The sequence below is a fragment of the Colletotrichum orchidophilum genome (genome assembly GCF_001831195.1).
Source record: "Colletotrichum orchidophilum strain IMI 309357 chromosome Unknown Scaffold_206.1, whole genome shotgun sequence".
Lineage (NCBI taxonomy): Eukaryota > Fungi > Ascomycota > Sordariomycetes > Glomerellales > Glomerellaceae > Colletotrichum > Colletotrichum orchidophilum.
Window position 1 is genome coordinate 499 of NW_019173162.1, and position 27,464 is coordinate 27,962.

A 27,464-nucleotide genomic window follows, 5' to 3' on the forward strand; every position below is an offset into this window, starting at 1 on the left:
TTTTTCCTTTCTTTTCTCCGATCTTGTTTGAAGATCTGGCGGTATGTTGCAGGCTTGGGAGCACTGTCCACTCTTGTTCCGTTTGCACGCTGTGGCAGCGCCTCCATTTTGCCTTTTTTTTTTTTTTTTTTTTCCCCCCCCCCGGCGGCCGGCGGGGGGGCGGGCGGGTTCCCCCCCGCCCCCCCTTGCCGCCCGCGCTGGCGCTTCTGTTTTCTTTTCTCTTTCTTTCTTTCCTGTGTTGTCTTTTTTTTTTTTTTTTTTTTTTTTTTTTTTTTTCCCCCCCTCAGTACTCAGTCCGGTGTGACGGTGGCAGCATACTTCACCTTACCTTATAGATGCCTTGGACAGCACCTACCTCGCCCACCCCCAAATCCCAGACCAAGGAGAAAAGCGAAAGGACACACGTTGTTGTGATTCCAGCCACTCGGTCGGGTCCCATGCCGATACGACGCCAAGCTTGGCGGGCGAGAGCAGGCGATTGGCCCAGCCAAGCCAGAGTCTGACTTGTTCGTTTCGGATGGTCCCTCGATTGGAAGGGGCAGCGCACAGGGAAATGGGCCAAGTCGCATAGCATGCCCGTTTCAATCGCGTGGACAGTGCTCTCTCTCTCTCTCTGTTTCTCTTTCTGTCTCTTTTCGCCTCCAACTCCAAGACCAGTCTGGATCGCAGCTACCTTATACGGAGCGAGACCAGAGGGCGGGAGTATGCCAAGTCCATATGCAATGCCTTCATCCAAAGGATCCAAAGGAGGCAAACAAGAACCTCTCTCTCTCGCTTCTCGGTTTGGCCCCGTCCTGGACAAGCAAGCAGAGCCCCCGGATCATCACATCCGTGGGAACAAGTTGGGACAGAGTATACCAGCATTGAGAAACGTCTGGATGACAAAGAAAGAAAAAAGCCAAACCAAAAGTGATTTGTCAAGAAGAAAAAAACCATAGCTCAACCTCGAGCCCCTACTGCTGTTTCTCGACCGAAACATCGGGCGACCTGTATATGGACTTCTGTCTTTCACAATGCACAGGCCCACCTTCACAGAGACCCAAGTAGCGGTTTAAAGGAATTAAAAGGGAAGATTGCGTCTTCTGTAACCGGGAAACATGAAATGTAGGAAACTTGAGATGTGCAAGGTCCAAGAAACACAAACAGCACCGTCACTGTCATCGCCTCCAAGCTACGGCAGGGCATCATTCCCGTCCCACCGTCCGTGATGTTCAAAAAAAAAGAACATTTCAACCCATCTCCCCCACCCCGGGCCATTCCCCTTTTCCCTTTTCTCCAACGCTGAAAATAGCTTTCGTGTCACTGTTTTGCTCTGCTTGTAATAGCTACGAGTGTTTCCGTCCTGGCTGCCCATGTCCGTTCGCCCTTCTTGTTCCAAAACAACATATGCACCACCCGGTCTTCGTACCGAGTTCTGCACTGCTCGGGAGAAACGGCATGCCACGCCGCCGGGGACTGTACTCGACACAACTCTGTCGGGCATCCCACTATCCCATCATTTCGGGCTGGCACTCCTCCGCGGCATCAGGAAAGGGGTGCTTGAACGGCTAAAAAGAGAAGAAAAAAAGAACCTCACGGTCCAAAGTCCAAATTCCTCACCGTAGATCTCCCGCTGGGGCAGATCAGAAAGGGACCACATGGACCACCCAAGGCCTAACCAATGGAAACACGTTCAACCTAGTAGGCTCGTACTGTCCCATGGGGCCTTTGGACTCTTTTTTTCGCATTCGCTTAATACTACACGCTTACACGGGTCCTCATCGATTCCTCTCCGCTGGCCAGTGTGGAGTGAGTTCGAAGAATGCTGAGGATACAGCGCCCCACAGTACGGATACCATCCATCTGTCTATACCCTCGGTGTCTGTCCCGTCCGTGTCGCCACACAAGTGTTCATCCACCACTTTCAAATCCTACCTCGCCTTTCTCTTCCTCCAAGTGACGGCGACCATACCCATCTGATGGTCTCCAACTCTCCTGCTCCTCCCATGATTCAAGAACCCCTCCTCCCGCGCCCAAGAGGAGGAAAACATATTCTCCTTCCACTGAGCTACAACCGTTACTGCACCCCAGACACTTAACCACCCACCACCAACACCACCATAATCATTAACCAAGGAATTCATCATCGTTAAATGGCAGTGTGCATAACCACATTCCTCTTAGCCTCTCATGCTCCCAAGACATGCGCTGATGCAGTAATTCCCCTCCTGCTCCGGCCCCCCCGCCGGGACAACCCAAACCTCCGATCGCTCAGGATCTAGATACTAACGTACACCTGCCGACATTCCGCGTCCGTCCTGACGGACTTCACACGGCTAATTAAATCCAAACTCCGCCCCTTGTCGTCTCCTCCGCACCTTTCCTTTCTCTCTCTCCTCACACTCCGTACCTTCGTTCCCAACATAGAAAAAAAGCTCACCCCGTTCAGTCATCACCAAGCAGCCACGGTTCTGTATCAACCACTCCTGTGATGTCTCACATGGTTCTTATGCCTGATGAAGAAAAATCCACTCCTTCAACCAGACGAACCACTGACTCACTCTGCCACCGAGTGGCCATCTCTCAACGACAGAAGAGCACCAGAAGATGAGTGAGATAGTGTCATGTATTCATCCGCCGACTAACTAGACTAGATTCCTGCGTCGCTTCCGCTGTGTATGCGGTGTCTAGTTGTTTGCGCAAGGTATTGTGGCTTGCAGCCCAACGCCCAATACGTGAGTGCCCTCTGACATATGTAAAAGACGTATGCACTCGAACTGGCACTCCACGTCGTCGGCCTTCCAAACCTGTGAGATCCAGCGGATCCCCTCGAATCGTCCCCAAAGACTTTGAATCCTGAATCATGCCATCACGAAGATGCTCCCTGAAACGCCATATACACCCATAGAAGAAAAAAAAAACGCCGTGGTCGATCCGTGTAAAAGGTCATCCTGCATGCCGACCCAAACCTGCCCATTAACTGAAAATGCTGTTCAATAAAAACCGTTTCCTGTACCAGGCATGTCGGTTACGTCTACCTATACCAGTTCCAAAGGACGCCGCTACTCGTGTCCCCATGGTGTGCTAGCCTGAAGCGGCGGCGGCCCGCTATTATCACCATTCAACATACGCCGATGACTGTCGTCAGGTGCTGCTGGGTTTCCATGATTCCAAGTGCCTGGGGGGGCCGCCGGTAGTGAGGTTCGGTTCGTGGAGGTTGAATATCCGCTGCCATGGAGTCCATGAGGCATGCCGAGGCCACTTGACATGCCTTGCTGACTATGAGGTGGTGCGTAGACAGGAATTGTCTGTGCAGATGAACTCGAAGCCTCTGCTGGTCCTCCAAAGCCAGGTGCCTGATGCTGAGGCATACTGGCCCCAGCAAAGGATACATGTGACGTGGAATTGTGGCCCGTACGACTGGAAGCGCTAGATGTAAAAGCTCCCCGGGCTGGAAGCAAAGTGGCCATGCCGCCGTGTGGTCTCCGGCTACTTTCGTACGTACTAGATACCGGCCTGGGCCGGCTGCTGAATGTTGGCGACCCAGGTCCTTGAATACCAGTACGAGGCCGAATTCTACGGCGACTCTCACCGCTGTCTGTTGGAGGGGAACGGCGTTCCCCATGGCTGGTTCCAGCTCCTTGTGAGCGATTTGCGTCATCCTGTGCTAGAAGAGCGTCCCTCTCTCTCATGAAGCCAGCATATCCCCCCACGAGGCCCCCGAGATTCACATGGCCACGATTACGGAAGTATCGGTCGAAGGTAGGGTTGGTGGATGTGATTCTGGGTTCGTGCGGCACCTTGTCTCTGCAATAAGGGCAACTGTCGGACTCCTCAAACCACTTCTTGATGCAGTGGTCACCAAACACATGTTTGCATTTGGGAAGTCGGAGTGGAGCCTCCTTGACGCCTTCAGGGGTTTCTACACCAAATTCGTTGTAGCAAATGACGCAGGCTGTCAAGTCATGTTAGTCTTTATCCATTGCACGCAGCATCCATGGGACTCACTTCTTTCACTCTCTGACAAGTCGGTGATCGGCACACTTTGGAGAGATTGAATAGCTGATGAAGATGCTACGTATTTTGTAGTCACAGAGCCACGCATGAACTGAGCAGCCCGAACATGGTCTTCTTCCATAGTCATAATATGACGTGCCATTTGTGTTGGGTTTCCAGCCATTGTTAAGAGCTGTTCGAGGCCTCTGTCGGAATCCACGTCACTATCGGAGGGCGGGCTTTGTCTTCTAGATACTGTGCGCCGAATGGTAGGGACTCGGCGTCGCTCTGTATGGGGATGGGTTGATGGGCTCAAGTTGCCTGAAGAGCTCGAGGTTCCCGAAGACGAGGCGCCTGTGACATGACGAGCAATATGAGCATATATATTCTCGGATGCATACAAAAACATCTCACCTGATGGAGAGCGGTAAGGTCCTCGTGGGGGGTTGAGAAAGGTCGTATGGCTGCGATGGGGAGTAGCTGAAGGAGGAGCAGATCCAAATTGGATGCTGGCTCCAGAAGGTGGCGCTTGACTTGCACCACCAGTAGATTCTGGTGCCTCAAGCGGGGGAGGATTTTGAGGCTCTGCGAGGCGATCTGGGCCGGTTTGCGTAACCGCAGGAGTTAACGCATTCATAGAGTGTGACGCTGTGTTGAAGGCGCTGTGACGAGGTGAGGCATTCTGCCCACCAAAAGACCTCTCAGAACCAGCATACAATGGCTGGCCTGATGGTGGATGGTTTGCCGGCATGGACGTTGACGGACCGAATCTCACTGGAGGGAGCTGTGTGTGAGAGAACGATGGATGCATGGTCGGAGGGCCTCCCATCTCATTTGGGGGTGCACCCGAGTAGCCGCCAGCCACATTGCCAAAGTTCGGAACAGGCGCATGGTTATAGTAAGGAGCATCAGAGGCTGAGTTTGAAGATCGGTGCTGGGACGCCGAAGGTCCTCGGTGGTTCATCACCGGGGGCTGGGGTTGCCACTGATACGGCGGCAGTTGTCCTTGAGGTTGCCAGTAGTTCGCTGAGGCGTGAACAGGGTCATAGTGCATCGTTGAGCGGTGCGGTGGCATGCCGGGGAGTTGCTGCTGGCCTTCTCTGTTGTGGAAATAGGGGCATCGTGGACGCTGCTGTGTGTACGGATTCTGTGCCTGGCCCTGGGACTGCTCCGGATGGTGATATGCGTAATCCATGGCTTCTTCCATTCTGTGAATTCCTCCTACTGTTGTGTGAGAAACGTCCTAGACTGCGTCTGTGAAGCTGGCTTCCTATTTGTGGTTGGGTTGCCTATAATGGAGAACTACAGTCTCTCTTTCACCAAATAACTGGGCTCTCGCTTTCTTCTTCCTTTTGGGTTTGTATTCCCCGTTTGTATGCAGGTGCACGGCGTCGCTCGCTTGCTTTTCTTGCGCCCTTGTTCGTTCAGTCCGGGCGGTGCGGCGGCGTCGTACAAGCTTTCAGTGATCGAGGCAAGCTGATCGTTGCGGTGGGGGGGGGGGGGGGGGCGAGGGGTGTGGGGCGCGTGGGGGAGGGGGGGGCCCCCGGGGGCCCGGGGGGGGGGGGGCGGGGGGGGGGGGGGGGGTGGTAGTGAGTGGGGGGGGGGGGGGGGGGGGGGGTGGGGTGGGGGGGGGGGGGGGGGGGAGCAAGATGATTGTGGTCCGTTGGTAAGTCGTCGTGGACTGACCGGGAGGCGGGGCAAACGTGGGTGTCTGGAGGAGGGGTCTGGGGGAATTCGGAGGTGTTCAACCGAGCGTCGCTGCTTTTATCGGTTGGTGATAAAGAGATACCAAGAAGCGCTCAGAATGTTGTCCTTCCTGTTACCCATCGAGGTTTCTCGTATTGTGTTTTGTGTCCTCCAAACGTGACGTCGCACGGGTTAGATAAAACTCAGAGCCGAAAATTCGGTGTACCTGGGAGGCAGAGGCGGAATTGAAGTGTCAGAGTCAAGAGTGTGAGGTGAGGGGCGCTGCTGCTAAGACACCGAGATGGGCCGCTGGATCATGCCGCTTTCAGAAGTTAGTCAAATGCTCGCAAAAGAACAGGATGCAGGCGTCTGTCTCGTTTGGCCGTAACAGGTAAGATGCAGCCGGGTAAGAGCGTTGGGGCGATTAATGCTGTGGAAGAAAGATTTAAAAAAAAAATGAAATAAATGACTGCTGGGCATTCCTCGTAACAACGTATCAAGAGCGGTCTGTGTCTCTTGTTCCGCTTGTTCGGTCTTGCTCTTGTCGCAGGGCAGTGATGGAGTAGGGATGAAAGGGGGAGCGTGTAAGAGGATTGTGCGTGGGAGCCGTCCAGGGCGGGGGGATCGAGGCAGAGGGATACCTTATATGGATGTGGTATGAGTGGGCGAGGGTGAGTGAGGGTGACCAGGAAGCTAAGGTGAGATGGGCCAAGCAAGGCACTGAGAGAAATAGAGTGAGGGCGAAGGCAGCCTGTTCGTCTTCTTATTAGGTAGCCAAAAAGAGGGGTGACTCGACGGGTTGGTTTCTTGTGGTGCCAGCCGCATATGTCGTGACGCCAATATCGCCGAGCAAGGGATATTGATCGATGGATGGGGTCGGAGGGAGAAGTTGGAAGGTTCACCAGTGGTCGGTGGGCGGCGACGAGTGTCGGTGAGACGACGATGGCTCGAGAAGAGGTGGAAGTGGGAAGAAGAGACGGCCGGCGGGGGGTGGGAAAGGGAAGGGAAGGCGCGGCAAAGAAAGAGGGGTGGGCAGGCAGTCTTGGTTTTGTATTTCGTCGCAGGCAAGAAGGAAGGGAACCTTGGGGACACCAGACACCAGACACCAGACGCCAGGCGCCAGACAGACATACACCAACCACGTACGTATTGAGGCAAGGTGCAAGAAGGTCAGGTCGACAGGCGGGCCATGGAAGAGAGAGACTCCAGCCAAGCAAGGTCCAAGAGACAATGGGGATCAGAGGGGAAGACGAGGCGAGATCCAGACAAGGCACCGGAAGCCAAAGCCAAAGCCCACCTTGGATCTCACCACCCCAGAGGTATAAGTCAGGTATCTCGCTCACACTCGACCCTCACCAAAGGCGGCAAGCCAGACGGACCACTGATGACGGAGCCCTCATGAAATGGATAATGACACCGGGACGGGGACTAGCAAGAGCCTACATACGTACTGCGTACATGTGCAGAAAGAGTGAGGGAAACACCATGCACCAAGACGGGACCGAGTTGGGTAGACTGGGTGACTGGCAATTAACACGGCTGGGCCGCGCTGGGGCTGGGTTGGACCGGCCAGGCTTTACTTTACGTATGCACTGCTAGCCAGTATTACTACCGCTACTACTCCTCCTACGATCAAAGAGCAGTAGCCCATGGGACATGACCATGTTCCATGTCCAGAAAGCCATGTCGTTGCAGGGCAGAAAGGGCGGTAATTATGGGCTGGGTTGGGTTGCTTTGCTCGACAGGATCGGATTGGATCAGGACGGACCAAAGACGGCGAAGCAAAGTACCGCAACGCAGAGCACAGTAGCACATTGCAGAGCAGAGCAGAGCAAGCAGAGCAGAGCAGAGCACACACAGCACTGCTTCGTACACACGGCACAACATGGCATGGGCAGGGCAGGCAGAGGCAGGGCGTTACGGCGTGGCATGGTGCTGCACTCCCGTCAGGGAAGACGGCGGACGACAACCCAACGGGAATGGGAATGGGGGTCAGGGAGCAAGGGCAACAAAAAAGACCGGGACTCAGAAGGCGACTTGCCGTGAGAGACGACACACGCTGGGGGTACGAAATAGCGTGAGTGTGAGAGTCAGAGACGACTGGGCGAGCGCCGAGCAGAGAGAGTTGCAGGGCCATGCACACCCGCCGGTCCAGTCCAGTCCAGATCCCGAATTTTGCCCTCGCAATCATGCTGCAGCCCACTCGCCCGTCGTTTGGCCCTCACCTCGGGACCCCAAGAAGACCTCGCTCCGTTGGCCGAACTGAGTGTACGGCCGGGCCCACCAACAGCGACAAAATGTAGTACGAGCAAACCGAACCGGACTGGACCGGACTGGATATTGAACGTGGCTGCCGGGAACAGTACCAGCCTACAGGAACCGTCACCTTTGGAAAGAAGAAGAAAATGACGGAAATTCGCCCGCGTGGCCCTGGGCCAGGCCGGGCGGGTGCTGATTGCTGGTGCCGCGGCTGGCAAAGAGGTTGATTAGTTGCTGATGCGGGTGCCGCTCTACTAATACGGCGGAACCGTGTTGCTAGTAGGGTACCTTGTGCGATGCCCTCATTTTGTTCGCAGTGGTCTCTCCTACTCCAGTGTTCCACATGTAAGCAGGCCCGGCCCTGGGATGCGCGTGGCTCCGTCTCTTTGGAGGGGCAAGCTATGCGACATTGACTGCGTTGGGCGAGGGTTAAATGAATAGTCCCTTGTCGGTTCCGTGGTGGGAGCGAAAGCTGGAAGCGGATGAATAGGCAGAAAAGGGCCAAGACAAGTTCGGATCTGAGAGAGTCAGTGAGCCTCGAATACCGTACGGAGTAACGTCCACTCCCACTGCCTTCCCTTCCCTGGAGAGTAACCTTTTGCAGCCTGCCTGGCTAGTGCCCTGTCCGAGGTGAGCCACCAATGTGAGCGAGACGCGAGCAACCTTACCAGACATGGGTAGCGAGCGGGTGTGTTTGGAGCATTGTTGTCTGTTCGGATCCTACGGGGGCGGGTGTCAGTTGGCGGCGGCAAGGCACCTTTCCTTTCCAAAACAGCTTTGGGGGCGGCGAAGGAGAGATGAATTGTGATACGCCAAAGACTGGGTCGAGACCAGGTCACAAGCCCGTCTTGGATGGCGGATGGGCGGTGGTTGACGGTGGCGGCGGTGGACAGGGAGAGGCTTGAGGATAACTGCGAGTTGCAAGCTAGGTCTCGTTCTTGCCCTGTGTTCCAACAGGTTTTTTCTCTTGAACCACCCCTTGCCAATTTAGATACCATGCCATGTCAGTTTGTATCCGCAGTTGACCGCCGTATGTGGACGACGGAAAAATGCAGATGGATGCACACGGGCGGCATGCTGAAAGTTTCTCTGCTCAAGACTCTAAGCTGGGGCCTCGGAACCGCTGGGAAGAATGAGAGAGTTGTCAAAGGAAGAGCACCCATCACGGACCACGTCCAACTGGGCTGGAGGCCTGAACAGATGGGAAAATAAAGGTGGGCGTTCTAGTATATCAGGAAAGGCTGGCGCTGAGGGGAACGCAAGCGCATCGCATCGGCACATCAGCATACCTATTTGCATGAGAACGAGAATGAAAATGGAAATCGGGAACAGCCTCAGCAGATGACTCCCCTCGTTTGGAGGCGATGACTTGCTGGCCTGCCGAAAGCGTCGTCGGGTGGCCAGGTGCCCTTTCCTGGGTTCTGTTTCTATGACTGACAGAACCCACTCACCATTCCAGCCGTCCTCCGAGGAACCTCCCAAAGCTCCACCGTGATGCCGCCGGGTGTCATCATGTCGTGACCGGGTTCTGAAATGGACGAAACCTTTTGGTTGCTAAAGCGTTATGTAGCTAAACGTCAACGACCGGGGTGGGGCATGGGTGTGTCAGGAGGTTGCATTGGCAGTCCCGGCTTCAGTTGGTCAACTCCATCCAAGTGTGAGTGAGGTGCTCACATGAACCATCTGAGCTCTGCTGGTCCAAGCAAGACATCCAGTAAATACTACACACATCACTCACAATATCGCCGTATCAAGTATCAATAAATACGGCCCAGCACCCACCCCCTTGCCACACATGGCCTGTGATTAGACACTTCTGTCGTCACTCCATCCTGCGAACTGCTCACAACATACCCGGCTGGCTCGTTGGCTAGGTCTCTTGGACGGCCCTGGTTCTCTCTCATCTTAATGAGCACCGCATGGCTGGCTGGGGGCTTGCAGGACAGAAGCTGGTGGCCCTGCAAAATAATCACTCACCAACCCATACCTGCACTCTGCTCTGCCCGGCCTGTTTCGGTGGCACTACAGACGCAAGCCAACTCTCATGGCAAAAAAAAAAAAAAAAAAATATTCAACAACTAGCCCACCACAAACCATGAACAGTGGCTGGATTCTTACAGGAAGCTGCACTGGAAGAAGTATGGCATCGGGTGTGGGAGGCTGACTGGGGGTCCGTGTGATTCGAGTCGGCCGGACTGAAAGTGAGATCAAGCAGGGCCGGGGGTGAGAATGAAGTGAAGGGTGAGAGTGAGAATGAGAGTGAGACTAACACACAACTAAGGCAGGCTTGTCAGGTGTTACGAAACTCAACTTGATCAACTAGTCGCACGCGCCATATGCGAGCCCTTCGCAGCACCAGCATGTTTTCGGCTTGTTATACATAACGACGGCCTTAACACCGCCACTGTACCCTGCCGTGCCTGCCTGCTGCTTGCGCTGTGTTTATGCATGTTAAGACGAGTGAGGTAGTCGTAGTCGTCTCGTACTTTCTGCCCCGAAAACCCTTGGCTTGCCGCCTTCCCTTACCAGAAGGTGTCTCCTCCCTCGCAGCTACTGAGTTCCTGCAGAGTATCCGCACCTTACTCTTTGAGTCTTTCCTTGTCGATAAGTTAGTTAGTCAGTCAGTCACCCACTAACCTCACCTCATCTGACGAATTAGATGGGAAGACCCTGAACTTGCATCCAGACCGGGGTCCTGTCATCTCAAGCTTCCTTCGCCGGCAAGCCTTCTTTTCTTCGTCTTCACCTTCCTCTTGGCCCTCGGGCGTCAAGTCATCTGTCTTTAATAAAATAAAAATTAAAAAAATGTGTGACTTGTCGTCAGCTTCTTTGCAATTCCCTCAATTCTCAAATGCATACGGATATGGCTGTTCCATCTTGTGCAACTTTCACTGGATATACTGAGACTTGTTCTCAGGCTGACTGGGTCAAAGTCCAAACAACTGCATCCGACGGGTTTCCCTGCGTTTTCCCCCTTCTCCCCGGTATTTGCGAGACACAGCGTCTCCACAACTTGAACCCACAGCCGGACAGCCCTCGATGATGAAATGCACCTAGAAGAACCTGGCAAGCCCACGATGCTGCGGACTCCCTGCCTGCCTCTCACCGATTTACTGGTCGTCTCGCCAAAAGGAAGCCAGGCCCGAAGGCGACGAAGCTGCCGGTCCACACCGTGTGCTGTCTCACTCGGCCGTGATTTTGTCCTATCCGTCGGTACAGTGTGATGGATCGCTGACCTCCCACCTCTCCAGCGGATAAGAGCACCCTGATTGTTGCGGAATTGCGGCCCCTTGAGGAGGAGGAGGAACGAGAGGCCCAACTGTCCGCCGAGCGTGCCGACAAGATGCATTCAAAAACAATGCTTACCAACACATCGCTACCAAGTAGTCCGCGACGTATCCGTACACGGAAGGTTTTCTCGAGTCGATAATTTGGCAGTTCTTCGTTCTTTGTCTCATTAATTGACATAAACCCGGTCGCTCAGCACCATGGGGGATCCATCATCAAGTCCTGGTTCGCGCTATTGACTGACCGCCGACCTGCCGGCCGCGTGCACCACCCAGACACGATAACGATAAGGACCGGGAGGGGGAGGGAGGGTGTCCGTATGGGAGAGAGGGGCTAGCTGTTGGGACCAGCCACCAAGCAACAACCACCTCTCGCCCTCATCTACTGCGCATTCACACTGTCGTACGCCATCCGTATTCCTCGGTTTTCCACCCTCTCATCCCTCTTTCCCATGCCCCTTCTTCACAAATCCCACTTCATGTCTGTTGGTGACCCTATCACCCGGCGGGCTGTGGTCAAAAGTATGGGAGAGGAGGGGCCGTGGGGCTGCTGCGATGGACTTGGACCGTTTGCGCCGGGCCGTTCACACCACCACGCCTCTTCTTGGAAAGCCAACCACCCACTCACCCACTCTCTCTCCCACCACCTCCAAGACGTGCCCCGCCTTAGGCCATGCTCCCTCATCTGCATCAGCAGCACAATCAGCTTTGGTCCCGGGCGGACGATACCATTGCCGGCCCCATTGGATGGATCCCTGACGGTGACTCACTTAGATTCCGAGTCTTGAAAGCTCAGAGTTCAGTCACTCTCCTGAACTGGCCAAAAAGCCGTCCGCTTAACCCTGGTGCTTCATAGATTCAAGATACCCCAACCCTCACTTCCCTGGGTCTGCATTCTCCCATTCTCACGCACCCCCAACCAACAAACTACGTCATAACAGGTTCTAGCTCCCCCTCCCAAAGGAATAGACACGAGGGAAATGCAAGGACCCCGCGGCTTCATCCTGACAAGACCCCAGTCATGACCCTGCTGCAAGACGACCTAGCTTCGAGGAGATGGCGCTTATCCATTGGCTGGAGCCCTTTTTGGTCGGCAACCTCGTCTCTCATTCGTTTTCTAAGCAGCGGGATCCCCGCGACGATCTTCTGAGCCCTGGTTCGCGCTAAGATATAGTGGCCAAGCTCGACACTACTGTTATCGCTTGCTCATGTCTGTCTCTGTCCCTTTCTTCCCTTTCCCCACCTCCCTGTCCGTTCCGTTGTCCCCGTCGCCTGACCAAGTGAGATTTTACTTAATTTCACGGACTTTTCCCGCCAATTCAACGTGTTTTGCTTCAAATGTTCGTCTCATCATCCAGGGCTCCAGGCTCGCCACACGAGTGGACCGCTTCACCATTGCAACTCGAGTCAGCAGGATGGCAAGCACCCAGACGTGCCCATCCATGTCTAATATTCCTCGCCTTGCTCTCGTCGACGGCGGTGGAGGACACACCCTCGGCAAACTTTCCCCTCGGCATCTGTCTACCGTATTTGAGTAGAGCCAAGTCTAAAGCATGAGAGCCAGCTCAGCAGCCTCTGCTAGGCTTTTGGGGGCTTTGATCGTCACTTTCAATCAGCAGTCTGCTGGTCGAAACTCTTACGAGGCTTTTTCTTATAACCTAACCAACGATGACTGGAAACACAACATGTCCGCCCTTCTGTTCCAGTCTCTAGACTTTGTCTAGGCCAGCGCTCATGTGGTCGCCTGCATGACCAATAGTACCCGATTTCGCAAATACCACACGAGACAGAGTTGACTTACACGGAGCGACCTACCTTGATGGTATGAGTAGCAGACTAAAAAAAATCATTCTTGAGTGTCGGTATACCGGCAGCCGGACTACGTGACGGGTTCTGCAGGTGAGCCGCTGAATCTCCATTTGTGAGCATCCGTACAATCAGTCTCACAGCGAGGCCATCGATGCCACGCATGGGGCACACACTTGCCGGACAAACATCATACGCCTGTCTCTCGTTGGCAACATTTCACCTGCGTGCCTGGTTCTGCCGTCCTCGAGTGCCGCAGATGAATGGGCAAACAATCCCCGAGTCGCCGATTGCACGTCCGAGGTATTAAACCGATCCGATGGTCCAGAGCTAGGGATGTTTGCTCCGAAGACTGCTGACTCGGGTCCATGTTTGGACCATCTCTTAGCGGGGGGGCCCAGAACTTCGATGGAAGGATGATGTTCGATTCACGTTTTCGGGTTTGTCGGCCCTTAAATTCCGCCAACGTTACGTTCTCTTAACGATACCTCACCGCATCTTGTCGTCATGCGATTTGCGAAAGCTGATGTTTTTGGTCCCGCTGCTGGCACTTCAGACTCCCATCTGCATTTACTTCAGGGGCAGCTGCTTCTTCTTATGTCTGGCCAGCAGTAGAATTGATGCCCAAGTTTTTGATTGTAAAATAACACGTTTCGAATTCACAATTGTCGATTTCTCCTCTTTTCCAGCTTACAGAGACGGGAAACAGGAGAAGAACCATTCGGTCACTGATGAGGAGCGAAGAATGAATGGCTTCTCCTCCTTCTTTGACGTCCGTCTCATCCTCATAGATGCGGCCCCGGTACTTTGTTACTATTTGTTCCCTTGCAAAAATGGATGAGCTTATACTGCACATCTTTAGTATCGAAACAGTGACATGGCCGGGTCGCTGTAATTGCATTACGAGCAGAGTCACTCAAGCTCTTGAACGTTGAAACTTTGGTTACTCATCGAGGGAAGATCGAGATATGACCGCGACTACCTACCCAGCTGACATCATGTCAGGATGTGTTTTGCTTGAAGCCAAGTTAGGGAAGTAGGATCAACCGCAGTTACTTTCAAAGTCTTGACAGCAATGGATAGACCTTCCCTCTACCAAATTCCAGATGAAACAGTGGACTTTTCTCATCTGGCCAAGTCATGAGTGCTGCTCTAAGAAGTCGTATTTGGAAGACTGATGTCGAGTTTGGCATGTTGCCTCCACCTCTGGGACGGTTGTAACCTCAGCCGCTGCTTTGCGACTGCGGATTTTATGGCCCTCCAGACTGAACGAGGCTAATTCTTTTTGCGCAACAGTCGATATTGTATCTCGCAGTGTTCGAGGAAAAGTCGAGACTACCATTGAGCCCCTTCTTCTTTTGAAAGTACTTTTACCCCTGAGAGATCCGACTGTGATGTGTCTGAAATCAAGCACCTCCTTACTATTTGCCGCGTTGCCCGACCGGAAGATAGTAAGCACGCACACACACAGATACACACACATATATACACCTGCTGCTTCCTACATGACCGTATATATTGTTTTGTGGAAGAAGGCTATTCCAGGACTCTGGTTGCAGATGTTACTCAAAAAAAACATGAAACGCCTCCAAGCAAGTTGAAGCCATTTTCAGTAAATAGTAAGCAACAGAGACTTACTGAATCATTCCATCGTCGTCTCGGTGTACAATAAGAAACGATTTTTTCCATCTTACGGGTACAAGCCAGTGTGGGTTTGGTGTCGGGTTTGGCAGCGACTTGAGAAACGAACAGGTAAACAACCCGAATGATGGAACCCCCCCCCCTTCCTGCTGTAAGCTTTTCAAGTGATTTGGGAAAATCCCAAGCCACAGATGGATATAACATTTCCAGTCTCTGGCAAAACCGAAGCCCCCTCGAAGGATGCCAAAACCATTCTGCGGCTTCGGCTGATGCTCCAAACACAGACTGGAACCATCTTTGGGCTCTTCTGAGGAGTACTCAGGGCCATCCATTACCTGAAATATACTAGATATTCAACCGATTCAGGATATTCGGATGATTTTGGTATATCAAAGCCCTGCTCGAGTATAAGGCCGGCCACCAAATCTCAGAAGCCAAGGCTTTAGATGACAGTCTTAATGAACCGAGACAGAAAGATTGACACTTTAGCTCTCGGGAAATCACTAGAAGCATCGTATGTCAGGTTACACTGTAGTTCGGACCCGGCTAGGCCTACTTCTTTCCACACAAAAAAAAAACAATTAAAAAACAGGGCCATATGTGACCTGGGCATATTCTCAGTCGCTACAAGGAAAACCCACTCGCATCTTGGAACATTTAGGGTTTGATTAGACTGTCGTGTTTCGATCTATAGGATAAAGGCGTCTCTACCTCGATGGCTCATTCTCTCACCTTTTGATCTGTTGGTTACGCGGCGTCTGTACGTAAATAGGCAAGACATGTCAAGAATACCCAGGCATAAAGAATACATCCAGAGAGCCCCAACCTCACAAGGATAGCCATTCGCCATTCTCAATGTTGCAAAGTAGATTTTGGGTGTTTGGAGTCATCCACGAGTCTGGTTCTTCTGTGGCAATCAAACTCCTTTCCCCTCATCCTGTATTAATCCTGCATTCTCTTCTTAACCCAAGACCGCTTTTTGCCGGAGCTGGTATTCAATGTGATAGAAGACTCTTCTGCCACCGTGCTCGTTGGGGTTTTTGAATGTGATGTCTTCAACCCTGCCACATCGGGTGGAATGCTAAGAGAAGGTATTGTGTCGCTTTCAAACAGAGGCTCATGGCTGACGTCTAGAACTTTGGAACACACAAAGTCACCTCCCGAACGATTTTCACAATTTACTACTGTCCTCGGAATCTTTCAATCAAGAAACCATTGAATCATGAAGCCTCTCATGGCAAGCTTACATGGCATGGTCGGTTCTACATGTCCCCAGGGCCTTGATGCATTAAAATGCCATCACAACCAGCTTAGCGATACAGGGAAAGATGAGCTCATGAAGCAAAAAAGAAGAGCCCGGAGTCCCTATCAACTTTTGGCAAATGCTCACAATGTTCTGGATGCCATCTAGATGCCCTGCTCTTACAATACTCGACATCGTAAGGAGCCAAACTCGGACATCTTCCATCACCAACTAAGTGAGCCAACGGCCGTAAGATGTTTGGTCTTCATGTTTGGAATTCAACGCGCACTCAAACTTTCATGATTCATTGCCTGTGTTCATTCCAATTTATAGTTACACTCACCGTATACAGGTCCCGAAGAAATGACCTTAGCAAAATATATTACGTGCAGCCCTTCCTACCTGCTCAGAGTTTCTCCTAAGAATGATGAAGAAGGGTAGAAATCCAACATCAATCTAAGAGCCCTTATAGGTCCTTATAGCAGCTCAGTCATAGCGAGAGATCGAGCCCAAGTATATGTGGCTACGGGGATTGATGAGTATCGAGGACCTCCCCATGTCGTGAAAGTTGCCAACTACTTTTAAACCACACCAATATTGACCAATCTGCCGCTCTCGGGCCTGCTAATACACCATATTCACGGAAAAACGTATACCCATAGATATACATACACCTCTCATCGGAGTGATGTAGGTTGCAGATAATGAAGCAAACCCCCGAAGCTGGCCTACTGTACTTCTCCCAGCCCCCAAAAAAGTTGAGAAGACAGACGTTTGAAATCAAAATATGATTGCGAATAAGACCAAGTTGAATCCTACGGACTGCCTCATGGCATTGTGGCTGGAGCGAACAGAAATACAAGAACGCTCAACCCTACCCTCCCCCAACCCGTGGCACTCGAGAGTGTCTGACACCATTGACACCTCCGTTGGGCCGACGGCAAATGAGATGGAATCAGAGCTAATTCCTGCCAGCGACTATCGTGCAATCAAATTGAACCAACAACTTCGTCCAAGAGAAGACTCGAAGCAAGACGTAGATCAAAATGACGATACGTATCGCCTTACCATCGGAACGGTCCGTTCAGAAAGCGCGCGGAACCAGGCATCCCGTTCACTGTGAGCCTTACTCAACAGTCACCGCATCTGCCATGTAACGATATATTGGCTACTGAACATGACTTGATTGGGTATCGTAGCTGTTATTGTCTGTTTCAAAACGTGGCCCTGCAGACGAGCTGCAGGTTCTTAATACAGTTTAGGTGTTCCTCGTCATGATGATCCATCTAGCATCTCCATACCGCGACCAGTCTCTCCTCTTCCGTGGGAGTGACCTATACAGCTCACTTCCATCCCGCTCATTTTTTTGGCAGTCGGTACTTTCCACCGACCAGCTCCAATTCTTCCATCGCCATCTTTTCCGCAAGAAACTCCTGCAGCTCCTCGTTGCTCCATGGGAAACCGTCCGCTATCAACATCTTCATCATCATGGCGATTTGGCCCAGTGGCATAGCTGGACTCGAGTTGGTAAGCATGCCGACAATGAACTGCCAGTACACCTGTCGACGTTCCTTCTCCTTAGCATCTAAGGCGCCAGGCTTCTTGGGCGAGATATCGCCTGATTCGGGCGCCGGAGCATCATCGGGGCCAGGTCCAGGTGGCTTCCCTCCATCGTCGGCATTGTCATCTAGCTTCTCAATGACGATAAAGGTGCCCGACTCGATCTCGCGGAGGACACGCTGACCGACCCAGAACGAGAGAGCGGAGCGAATCAGATCGTCATCCATTTGTAGTATGTCCTCAAGCTGGTCAACTTTGCGACGTACGGGAAGCGGCCCGCTGTAGGTTTCATCTTCTTGGAAAGCATAGATGACAACGGCTTCGTACGTCTTGCACTCCTTCTCAACTGTTCTGTCTTCAAGTTCGAGGTTGACGGTGGCATTGCCAAGATTGTTGAGCCATGTCAGCTTACGGTTAGACTTGAGGCGCTCGAACTCGCCTTCATACTGCCCTTGACCCTCGGTGACAGGCCCTGGCAAGATGAAATGCTCTCTGTCCATAGTTGGCCAGAAGAGCCGAGAAAGAATCTTGGTATGGTAGGACGGAGCGTTGTGAGCCTTTCGGACGGGGCCACCGAGATAGCCTGTCCTGATCGTCTTGGAGATGATGGAGTCAACTTTCTTCGAGTCTTGGATGTCCTTGATCATGACGTCGCAGTTTTGCAAGGCATTATCTCCAAACCGCTTCTTCAGTAGATTGAGCACACGAATCTCTTGGCTGAACTCGACCTGTGTAGACAGCAATCTTTCTGCGATAATGTTCTGGAACTCCTTGATGAAGATATCCTGAGAGCCCAAAGCGCTAATCAAGGTCCCGATGACGTCCTCTGATTTGGGCCGCTTGTAGTTGACTCCGGCATCAACGGGATCAGGAATCCATTCCATATCGTCCCAGTCCAGTTCCTCATCGTCCACGGCAGGCCGTCTCTGCTGTGACGGATCATTGAGAAGAATGGCGAGCTCAACAAGCTTGATATTGCCTGTCTCGGCATTTGGGTCGTCCGGATTCGATAGTAGTCCTGTCACTACGATCGGAATGGCATCATCTCTCTGGCATAAGTAAAGCTGCAGCGAATGTACCACACGGTCCAATAGGACTTTGGAATGGTCCAGAGCATGGAAGGTCCTGATCATGGAAATGTACACGCGGAGTATGTCCAATGTCGACCGTCCGGGATGCAACAACCGTTTCTGTAACGCTGCTGAAAACGTGTCCGTCAGTTGTAGCCGTCTTTGCGGCGTTGTGATTGCCATTCGGAGGTCGTCAAGAGCGCCTCTACTCTGTGGCCATCGGAGAACGATGTCGAAGAGTTCATGGATACGCATAACTGCCAACCGTCCAACGGCAATCTCCTTCCACTTTTCGACATCGGTCCAAGCAATGTCCCCGCTGCCGAGGCGAGCAAATACCTCGACTGCTAGCCGCGAGTAGTGGTTTTCAACCCAGCTGCATAGTGCAGTAATGCAGCGTGAAGGTGTGCCAAGTTTGGTGGCGCGAGGCACAGACGAGGCGCGCGGAGCATCCTTGCCGCCATCTGATTTCGACTGCGTCCAGGCGCCCGCGAATGACGTTCTGATGTGCTCCACCATCATGGCGTCCATGAGTTCGGCTAACAGGACCTGGAACCTCTCCCCTGCTAGGCCTACTTTGTGCAGTGCCTCAATCAGTTGCAGGAGCTCTTGCCGCGCTGCCGCTGTCGCTCCAGCTGCTGCCTGGCTGTCTCCTTCGAGGTCGGTTTCCCGAGATTCTCCGGGGGGAGATTGCGTGGTCTGCATGCCCAGAACTACCCTCATCAAGCGACTTAGAACAGCTCGGAGGGACTCCATAAGCGCCTGCGACATGGAGTTGCCGATGACTGCGTGTAAATCACGCCGGAACTTGTCGACGGCGATATCTGCATGCTTATTATCGAGACCCCGCACGATAAGAGACAACCCGTAGAGATACTGGCGGTGAGCTGCTTCCAGAGTATGGATGCTTCCTAGAAGTACCTGTGCCTGGTCACCGTACGTGTTGCATGCGGAAAGTAGGGGGAGGACATGTTGGGCGAAATGGTGGCGAACCTGCTGGGTATGCCAGGAAAGAATGTCCTCGGTAACAGCGGCGTGCTCGACATGCTCCCCTGGATGGAGCACCAGCTTAAGACTGTCATAAAAGTCTGCGTCGTAGTCCTGGGATTCTGGAGCCAGAGTGCCAAACGAGTCCTCAGCGGCCACCGACGGGGGAAGTTGAATACGACTCGTCACTATGTGCCATGCTTGGTCCCACCGGACTTGATCGCTGGTCTGCATGGAAGAATGGGATTTTGGGCGCCGTGATGAAGGCGAAGCGTGGATGTCCGAATGCTTGCCATTACCGGGGAAGTGCAGGCGAGAGGGTGATTGACGGTGTGGTGGTGGTGATGGTGCGCCGCCAAATGGCTCTCCCTGCGACTTCAACGTCTGAGAAGGTGTCGAATGAGGAGCGGGTTGCGAGATTTCGGAGTCAAAGACCGATTTGAACACGCTCTGTCTCTTGCCGCTCCACCTCGAGGGCGCGGCGCTCATTATCGTGGTCATGACGGCTTGATGATTGCACCCAGACGCGCTTAAGCGAAAGGATTCGAGGCTTGCCTCATTGCAGAATCTCGGCCAGGATGATGTGGTGACTCAATTAGGAAGTCGCAACAAAGCTGATTGACGGTATCTATTCTCGAGGGTTGCCTTGCTGTCGCAGTTGTTGTTGATTTCCAGGTTGGATGGTGGTGTTTACTTTGTTTGGCGGTGATGTGTGGTTTAAGCGCTGCGCTTAGAATGCGGACCTATCGCTGTGTCGCGCTTAATTCTCCCGCAGCTGGCGACAGGCGCTAGCGCGGCCTACATGGTCCAACTGGCAAACCCGAGTGGAAGGAACGCCCGGAGCGGCAGCCATGAAGCGAGACAGGCGCACATTCTGCTGGTACGTGCATCAAGGAATGGCCGTCGGATGTCCAATGCACATTCAAGAAACACTGTATAAAACACAGTATACATAGCCGCCCTGGTCGAGCTACATTTACACCCTCCGATGTCGACACCCTTGTATGCACTCACCCCCCCCCCCTCTTTATGCAGTGCAATACGTACTGCCTACCCTCTTTCTCTTTCGCTTAAGTTGTCTGCTGCACACCTCCAGTGTCTTCCCTGCCCTCATCTACCTTAAGCTACCGCGGAATTCGACCATGTCCACGGACGACTCCCGATGCAAACTCGCGGCCTTATGATCAAGCTACAAAGAACAAAGATTCAAAATCCGCCGGAAGGAAGTATTATGCCTTGCTAGGCATATTGCCCAAAGGCCATGAAGAAGTCATTCCAGCGTCGTTGCCATCAGCCCACAAATGCTCGCCTAAAGCGCCCGCAGCCGCTCTTCCCTGTCGAGCATGGTCGAGGGCATGTCTTCGAGTGGTATCTCACTTACGACAGGTGTGGGGTAACGAGACGAAGGATTGAGACAAGCAGCCTCGAACCTGTACCTGAGATTCAGATACAATTGCGCCCTCGCTGTATCTCCTTGAGGTTTGTGCGTCCAGTTCCAGATCCCCTTCCACGAGCTCTTACTGTGGTCCGGCGGCGGTACGGATACCTGGTTTTGTCTCCTGTGTCTTCTGTGTACAAGCATGCAGGTGCCGGTGAGCTCAGACTCGTCTTTTGCTCCTCCAATTGTCACAGGAAGAGCCGAACTATCTCCAAACCCTCAATCGTACCGCCAAGAGCCTATAACGCGTTCTTTCCATAGATCGCCAGCGACTGACTGCGTTTCGTATCCAGACGTGGAGTATTGCTGGCCAGTGCGCAATATCATGAGCACTCTCAAAACCGTCCGAGGATTCTAGTCTCGACTTGGTTGTCGATTGGCCGCCTCCTCGATCAGCACAAAGAAGCAGGACCATCCCAAGTAACGGGCGCGGCGGCACTCCACGGCTGGGGCGATTCGCATTCAAAGTTCAGTAGCTGTCGCGTCATCCGGATACCCCAATTCGTATGCATATCAACATCGCACGTTGTCGGCTCGTCTGTCCGGCCAGGAAGATTTGCGCGGGAGTACACGAACGAATCGAGGTCAAGACAATCTGGCCAAAAAGTGGTTCAAACACCGAAGCGCCGCGGCCTTATCCCAATTGGCCACCTTCATGACCGATCACAGCTTCACGGGTCATCAAGCCTATTCCTTCGAAGCGGGGAAATGCGAACTCCACGAGTCAACGGAATTATCGAGAGAGTGGAGGCCTTCGGCTCCGAGACACTCAGGCGTTTGCTGTCTCCTGACTTGGTCATTTCCACCGTCATTACCCCGAATGAAGTTGGTCAACACGAGAATGGGCAAGCATGCCATGGGCCACCCTGGTTATTCAGCATAGGCTTGCCTATACAGGGAGGCTGCCACGTCTTCAAGATGGACCCTACTAACTGCCAGCCTTGAGCTGTTGGATGGGGCTTACCATGCTTCTGGTAAAGCTTACCATTCTGGTCGTCAACGCTTCGTCGCTCTTCGTCAACCACTGGGCCCATGTTCTGAAAACGACCGCTTATGCAATCCTCCCGATCCGAACGCCCGCTCATCAGGGGTCACGGCTCCATGGCTTCCCCCCAACGTCTGCTTGCAAATAGAAGCAGCCGGTAGACGAGATAATGTATGCTTGAAGGCGGCACAGTCCTTTCCAGAGCTTCCATGTGGCTGTTACACTGTCGCCTTATGAGCCGGCCCCTGATTTACAAACACCATTAGCCGTCGACCTGGCTTGTTGCTTCATGATCCTTTTCAAGTGATACACCGCAATTATACACGAGCTCACCTGCTGCTGACTTCGCCGCTTCGCGCCCAAGAGGGCTGGCTTCTGGGCTGCCAGCCTCCAGCGCAGTGAAGAGTAAATCAGAATGAATGGGGATGGACTGGACTATGAGATGCCCCCAACCGGCACGGCAGTAGATTAAGCCACAAACCTTGTCGACATTCTCCAGCCTAGCCCATCAGTGGATCTTGAATAAATCTGCTGCCTGGAAGCCATCTTGATCTGTACAGGTCGTCAACCTAACCGCAGTGCGCAGGCGTCAGGGGAGCCGACGAGCGGCAAACGAGTGTCTGTAAAGACTTCTTCTTGCGCCACCGGTCGACCGCCAGAGCGGCGTCTTTCTAGGACTTGGGAGCGGGAGCTCTGCTAGTCCATCGCCATGAACTCCCTGGACCTTGATATACGCTATGAGCAAACCTTCGTTTCTCTAGATGTGAGGCCTCTCGTTCTGGAGCCTGAAATCGGCAGTTGAATAAACGCAGCTTACTCCGCAAGCGACAGGATGACACCCTACGGTTGTGGCGTACCTAGGTTGTTGAGGTGGTTGACAGAGAAGGGACTACTCGTTTGGCGGCCCGAAGCACTCATGACTAAGTTACTTAGTAGGGACATCTGAAATCCCTCGAGCTCTGGCTTCTGCGCCATCAACGGATTTTAATGCAACGAGACTTTGGACAACGAGAAGAAAATCGGTGGTACACCAGGAAATCCCGAACGACCAGTCAAGGAAGCAGCCGCAGCTAGCCAGGCTATGACCTGGCGTCTCAGGTCAAACCTGCTGCGCCTACTTCGCTAACTGTATCATCGAATTACAGACGCTTGATGAGTCTCGAAGGATTGAACTTGCAGCTCGCATGGCGGCCAATAGGACCAAGATACGCCGCTTGTCGTTGGGTATTTTGTCCAATGGCACGCGAGGAGAGGAGACGAACACAGCATATCAGGATCTGTCGCGACTCACAGCCTGTTGTCGTGCCCTCAGAGTGGACCACTGCCAACGTAACCTCACTTAAGGTGCTTCCCCAAAACGGTAAGAGATGGGTCCCTTACTTTTCCGGGTCGCCGGAGTCACCGCTCCACGTGAGAAGTTGAGCGTTGTTTATCCTGCTTACATAACACGTCAGAAGTCGATCTTTGGCCCCCAAACCCGCGACGAACGGGAAGGGCCCATCATGCGTTGGTTGGTTGGTGAGTTTTCACGACCGCTTCGGCGGTAGCTGAAGCTACTTTTCGCACCGTCGTCTATGTCTCATGGGAAATTGTCAAACTCCTGCAGATTCTGAAACTCCAGCGAGTATGAGCGTCTCCTGCTACAGACTTGAGCTTGCGTATCTTCATGACTCCAAGTAGTCTGCAGCAAGCCTCCCTAGACCTGTCTCAAGGTCGTTTGTCAGGAGGTAAGATAATCGAGTCTGACAGAAGTCGTCGTGTTACCTTGGCCACCGCCGTGCCCATCGCAGAATTCTTCGGGTTCTCCGAATTCTGCCCCTCATCAGTTTTCCCCGACCCTTTTCATTGGCGATGCCAAGCCTCCAAGTGCCAGTCGTCCTGGAGAGGCCCTTTTATGGGTGTGGATTGCGAGGTCGCAAATGATACATCAAGCCGCGCAAAAGAGGCCCGGATGACAACACCGACATGCCCGACGGTCCTAGGGCCCAGTCCCCCGTTCGCAGACATTCACCGACGGGCGTAATGGGGCCGAACGCGCACGAGAATTCGGGACCAGGGTCGGATTGCCACGGAAGCTCGGGGATCATTTGAAGTCATCTGGGTCTGCCGATATGTGCATGTGGATCATGAGGCCACTCTAGCAATCTCGAGTGGTTGGCATAGCACTCATCCGCCGAGACTAGCGTTTACCTAGCACAGGGAGCCCCCAGATCACATCTCAAGAGGGCCCGATTATTGCTACCTGCGGATATAGGCGACGGATATCCGTACTTGCAAGGTAACTATGCGTTCAAGGTGTTTACTCCCGAGCCTGCCCGGGAGTAAAATCGAGGTTACAGAGGACTGCAACTCCGTAACCTGGAGGTTGGATCCAGAAAACAGGGACCAATCATCGCCCATCTCAAGTGTTGCCGCCAAGCACCTTTGGTATCCGTGCTCTTGCAGTGGCCGGACGAGCAGGTTTACTTACCATTGCCAAACCCCACCGATACTGACCCCCTTCGCGGCCCCCCACCCCTCCGTGGCTCCTATTTACGGGGTTTTGATCTTTAGTCGCGCTTTCCTTGAATCACATCGAACAGGGCCTTCCGTGTCATAGTTGAGTGTTGGGCGCGGAGAATCCATGGACGCGAGGAAGAGTAGAACGATGTGTTCGTCTCTACTCTCATCTTTCAGGTGACATGGATTGGTCTGATACCAAGGAAGACGTCAAGCAAGAACGAATGTTTGACCGTCCACTAACGGGCACAAGATTCTCCTCGCTCTGTCTTTCAACCCTGGTTCGGCATTTCGCCGCATGTGCATGCTCGACGCTCAAGGTAGGCGTATTAAGATAGATGACCTCAGACTCTATCAAGTGCCTCTTCTCCCCTTTCTCTCATCTGCACGTTCAGCCCATGGATGATGCCGTTCCCCTCTTCCCACAAAAGCCGCTTATCTCCAGGCTCACGGCTCTCTCGCCTCGCCTTCCTACCTGGCTTTCCCCTGTAAGCCATGTGCTTCATAGGGCAGGGCCTCTCCTCGGAAGGGTCTCAGAAGAGAGCAGATTGGGTTGTACGGGAAGGCCACTCGGGGTGTGGAGGAAGAGCGAGGTACCTGTTGTCACTACGACGTTGTCGCACTTGGCAAAGCTAAGGTTGCAATAGGTACCGACTTTTGGCCCCTGCGAGAGTTTCGGGTAGCGACTTCAACTGGTCGCTCCAACCGGGGTTTATTATCTTGGGGGCGGAGAGACAGGCACGAGCCAGAACCAAGGATGGACGTCTTCATTGAATCCAGCAAGGATTTCGGACGGGGGCTTCCTCGGGACCAAAGGTTCAACGTCAAGGATAGTGTCTCTGGAGGTTACGGGATATATGCGTCACCATCGAGAAGTGACAATATGGGGAGACAGAATTGCATGTCCAGCATTGACTGGAAGAATAACTCTTGACTGATTCAGCCTGCCACTTCAATGCCTCAAGGCTTCTAACTGGGAGAAAAGGAGGTAACATAAACATAGACAAAGTATGGTCGTGCCTACGAACGTGTATCCGTACAGAGGGCCTTGCACTTTCTTCACCTGTATCCGCAGCGTCCCCTACACCCTGTTCCCTGCACCCTGCACCCTGCCACGCCTGCCTCCTCGTCTGTCGGGTGAGGGCTGACAGGCGGCGGGGTGGGACCCTCTTCGAGTCCGGACGGTCCAGTGATGTGTCTCTGGCACCTTCGCTGTGTCGCTCTCAACCCTGGCCAGCCCTTTCCGATCCATGACCAGGCCGTCGACACCAACCGGGTGGCACCCACGTCGTCCTTTTCTTGCACTGCATCTGCATTGCATGGCTCCTCAATCCCACGTTGATCTCAGACTGGGCCACCTTTGTCCCTGTGTCCCTTTGTCCCGTTGTCATTGTCGGACTCGGAGGATGACACGCCCTTGACGCAGCACCACTTGGTCCTGTGCCTCATCCTTCCGCGGAAGGACCTCGGAGAGGCGCGTGGACGTCGCGGAGCCATCGACGGGGCACCCTCAGGGCCAGAGGAGCAAGCGACGATATCGTCATCGTCTTCGGATGTAGAGTAGGCCGAAGTCCAACGAAGATGACCACCACCACCACCACCGCGCAAGTACACGCACTACTTGCGTCAACAGCCGCGGTGCGTCGCCGGCGGCGGCCAGCCCGTCTATTCCTTCTCGCCCTGGCGGCCCGTTCCAAGCCTCAAATTCTCAAAAGCAAAAACTCATCTCAACTCAAACTAGACTCGTGCATCTCCAGTTCGACCTTATTTTGAGGCCTAAAGACAGGCTTGTTGCGATCACCCCCTCAACTCCGATCCCCATCCATAATCAGATGGCGTCGACGGACGTTGAACCGGACTTCGTTAGGGGACGCTGCAACCTCACAACGCCTTCCCTACAAATTAGGACCCGTACTATTTCCATCGCGGCTGTGTCGAACGGGGGTAGGGGTGAAGGCGGGGGTCCCACACCACCAAATGTTTTCCTCTTACATGGAGTATGAAGTACGTACCTCGCCTTACCTGCACTCTCGGTACGGTGCGTATCCCAGTCATATTCCCCTCACCTTGCTTATTGTTCTTCGCTCACCGTATCGCAGCCCGCTTGGCGTAGAAGAACGCAAAACCCTGAGGTTCGATTTTCTGCTCGTGCAAATTCAGGCCTGCCTCTCCGGGACCAGAGTATAGACGATCGGATACGGATACGCTGGCAGAGTACGGCGACGTCCAGTAGCCCGTCTGCAAGTTGACTTCGTTGCCTTGACTGGACCTGGGTCGTCTGCGACGGCGATCGCTGCCCGTTCTCCCTTGTGTGCCCTGGAGCCCGGGTCCCAGGTTCCTAGTCCCAGCCAGGTCCAGGTCCAGGTCCATTGCGACGGGAGGCGGGTCTTCAATTGCCCGCCGGGATTAGGTACACTAGACAAAAGAGGCTTGGGTTGTGTCGACGGGCCCCCTCCTGCGTTGCCTTGCCCGATGGCAGCATGCAAGTCGGCCAGCCTGATTCGGCCGACTGCATCCTCAGACTTCTGCTCTCTTCAGAGTCTTCATTGCATGCGTCGCTCAACTCTGTAAGGTCTACAAACTAGCGATTTTCTCTGGGGTTTTAGTCCCATGAACGTCAAGTCGGTCATGCTCGAGAAAATGCGAACCTCGCTGCCCCTGTCTCTCTGGCCAAAAGGTCAAAATGACATGGGTGATGGGGATATCGAGAAGAAAGCACTCTCATCAGCACCCAATCTGCGCGTCTGACTTTCGCCTTGTCCGTTTGTATGATGCCGATCCTACGCCAGTCGACCCGTTAACTTGGTAAAGCATCTTTCGACTCCATGGCTCTTCAACGTCACACGGCAGGCACTTACTTGCGGCGGCTCTGCTCGCCGTACCAGCTCCAGGACTACGACTCACGAATGAGACGCTCTGGTGCCATCCCAAGCCATGAATGGTATCATTCATTGATCTGCAGAGTGCGTCAAAGCTTTCTACTGACTACGCGCCGTCTCGGTCCGGCACCGGCGCGAAGAAGGGACCT

General features: G+C 53.4%; 6 protein-coding genes across 6 annotated transcripts; 3 read left to right on the forward strand and 3 right to left on the reverse strand.

The window, feature by feature from the left end:
• Positions 1-3,041: 3,041 nt before the first annotated feature.
• On the reverse strand, positions 3,042-5,182 carry CORC01_13672 (uncharacterized protein; the record flags this gene model as incomplete). Its single annotated transcript, XM_022625288.1, has 3 exons — positions 3,042-3,934; positions 3,988-4,329; positions 4,390-5,182. The coding sequence occupies 3 exons, from the start codon at positions 5,180-5,182 to the stop codon at positions 3,042-3,044; spliced, it is 2,028 nt and encodes a 675-aa protein (XP_022468192.1).
• A 6,378-nt stretch (positions 5,183-11,560) lies between these two features.
• CORC01_13673 (uncharacterized protein) lies at positions 11,561-12,374 on the forward strand (the record flags this gene model as incomplete). The annotated part of the gene is made up of 3 exons (XM_022625289.1): positions 11,561-11,968; positions 12,064-12,094; positions 12,220-12,374. Coding segments are annotated over 3 exons (594 nt in total), but the record flags the coding sequence as incomplete, so codon positions are not given.
• A 4,881-nt stretch (positions 12,375-17,255) lies between these two features.
• Positions 17,256-20,015, reverse strand: CORC01_13674 (Cullin family protein; the record flags this gene model as incomplete). The annotated part of the gene is made up of 1 exon (XM_022625290.1): positions 17,256-20,015. The coding sequence occupies one exon, from the start codon at positions 20,013-20,015 to the stop codon at positions 17,256-17,258; it is 2,760 nt and encodes a 919-aa protein (XP_022468194.1).
• Positions 20,016-21,399: 1,384 nt separating this feature from the next.
• On the forward strand, positions 21,400-21,897 carry CORC01_13675 (uncharacterized protein; the record flags this gene model as incomplete). The annotated part of the gene is made up of 1 exon (XM_022625291.1): positions 21,400-21,897. A coding segment is annotated over one exon (498 nt), but the record flags the coding sequence as incomplete, so codon positions are not given.
• A 3,883-nt stretch (positions 21,898-25,780) lies between these two features.
• CORC01_13676 (uncharacterized protein) lies at positions 25,781-26,806 on the reverse strand (the record flags this gene model as incomplete). The annotated part of the gene is made up of 3 exons (XM_022625292.1): positions 25,781-26,053; positions 26,322-26,331; positions 26,526-26,806. The coding sequence occupies 3 exons, from the start codon at positions 26,804-26,806 to the stop codon at positions 25,781-25,783; spliced, it is 564 nt and encodes a 187-aa protein (XP_022468196.1).
• On the forward strand, positions 26,029-26,439 carry CORC01_13677 (uncharacterized protein; the record flags this gene model as incomplete). Its single annotated transcript, XM_022625293.1, has 1 exon — positions 26,029-26,439. A coding segment is annotated over one exon (411 nt), but the record flags the coding sequence as incomplete, so codon positions are not given.
• Positions 26,807-27,464: the final 658 nt, after the last annotated feature.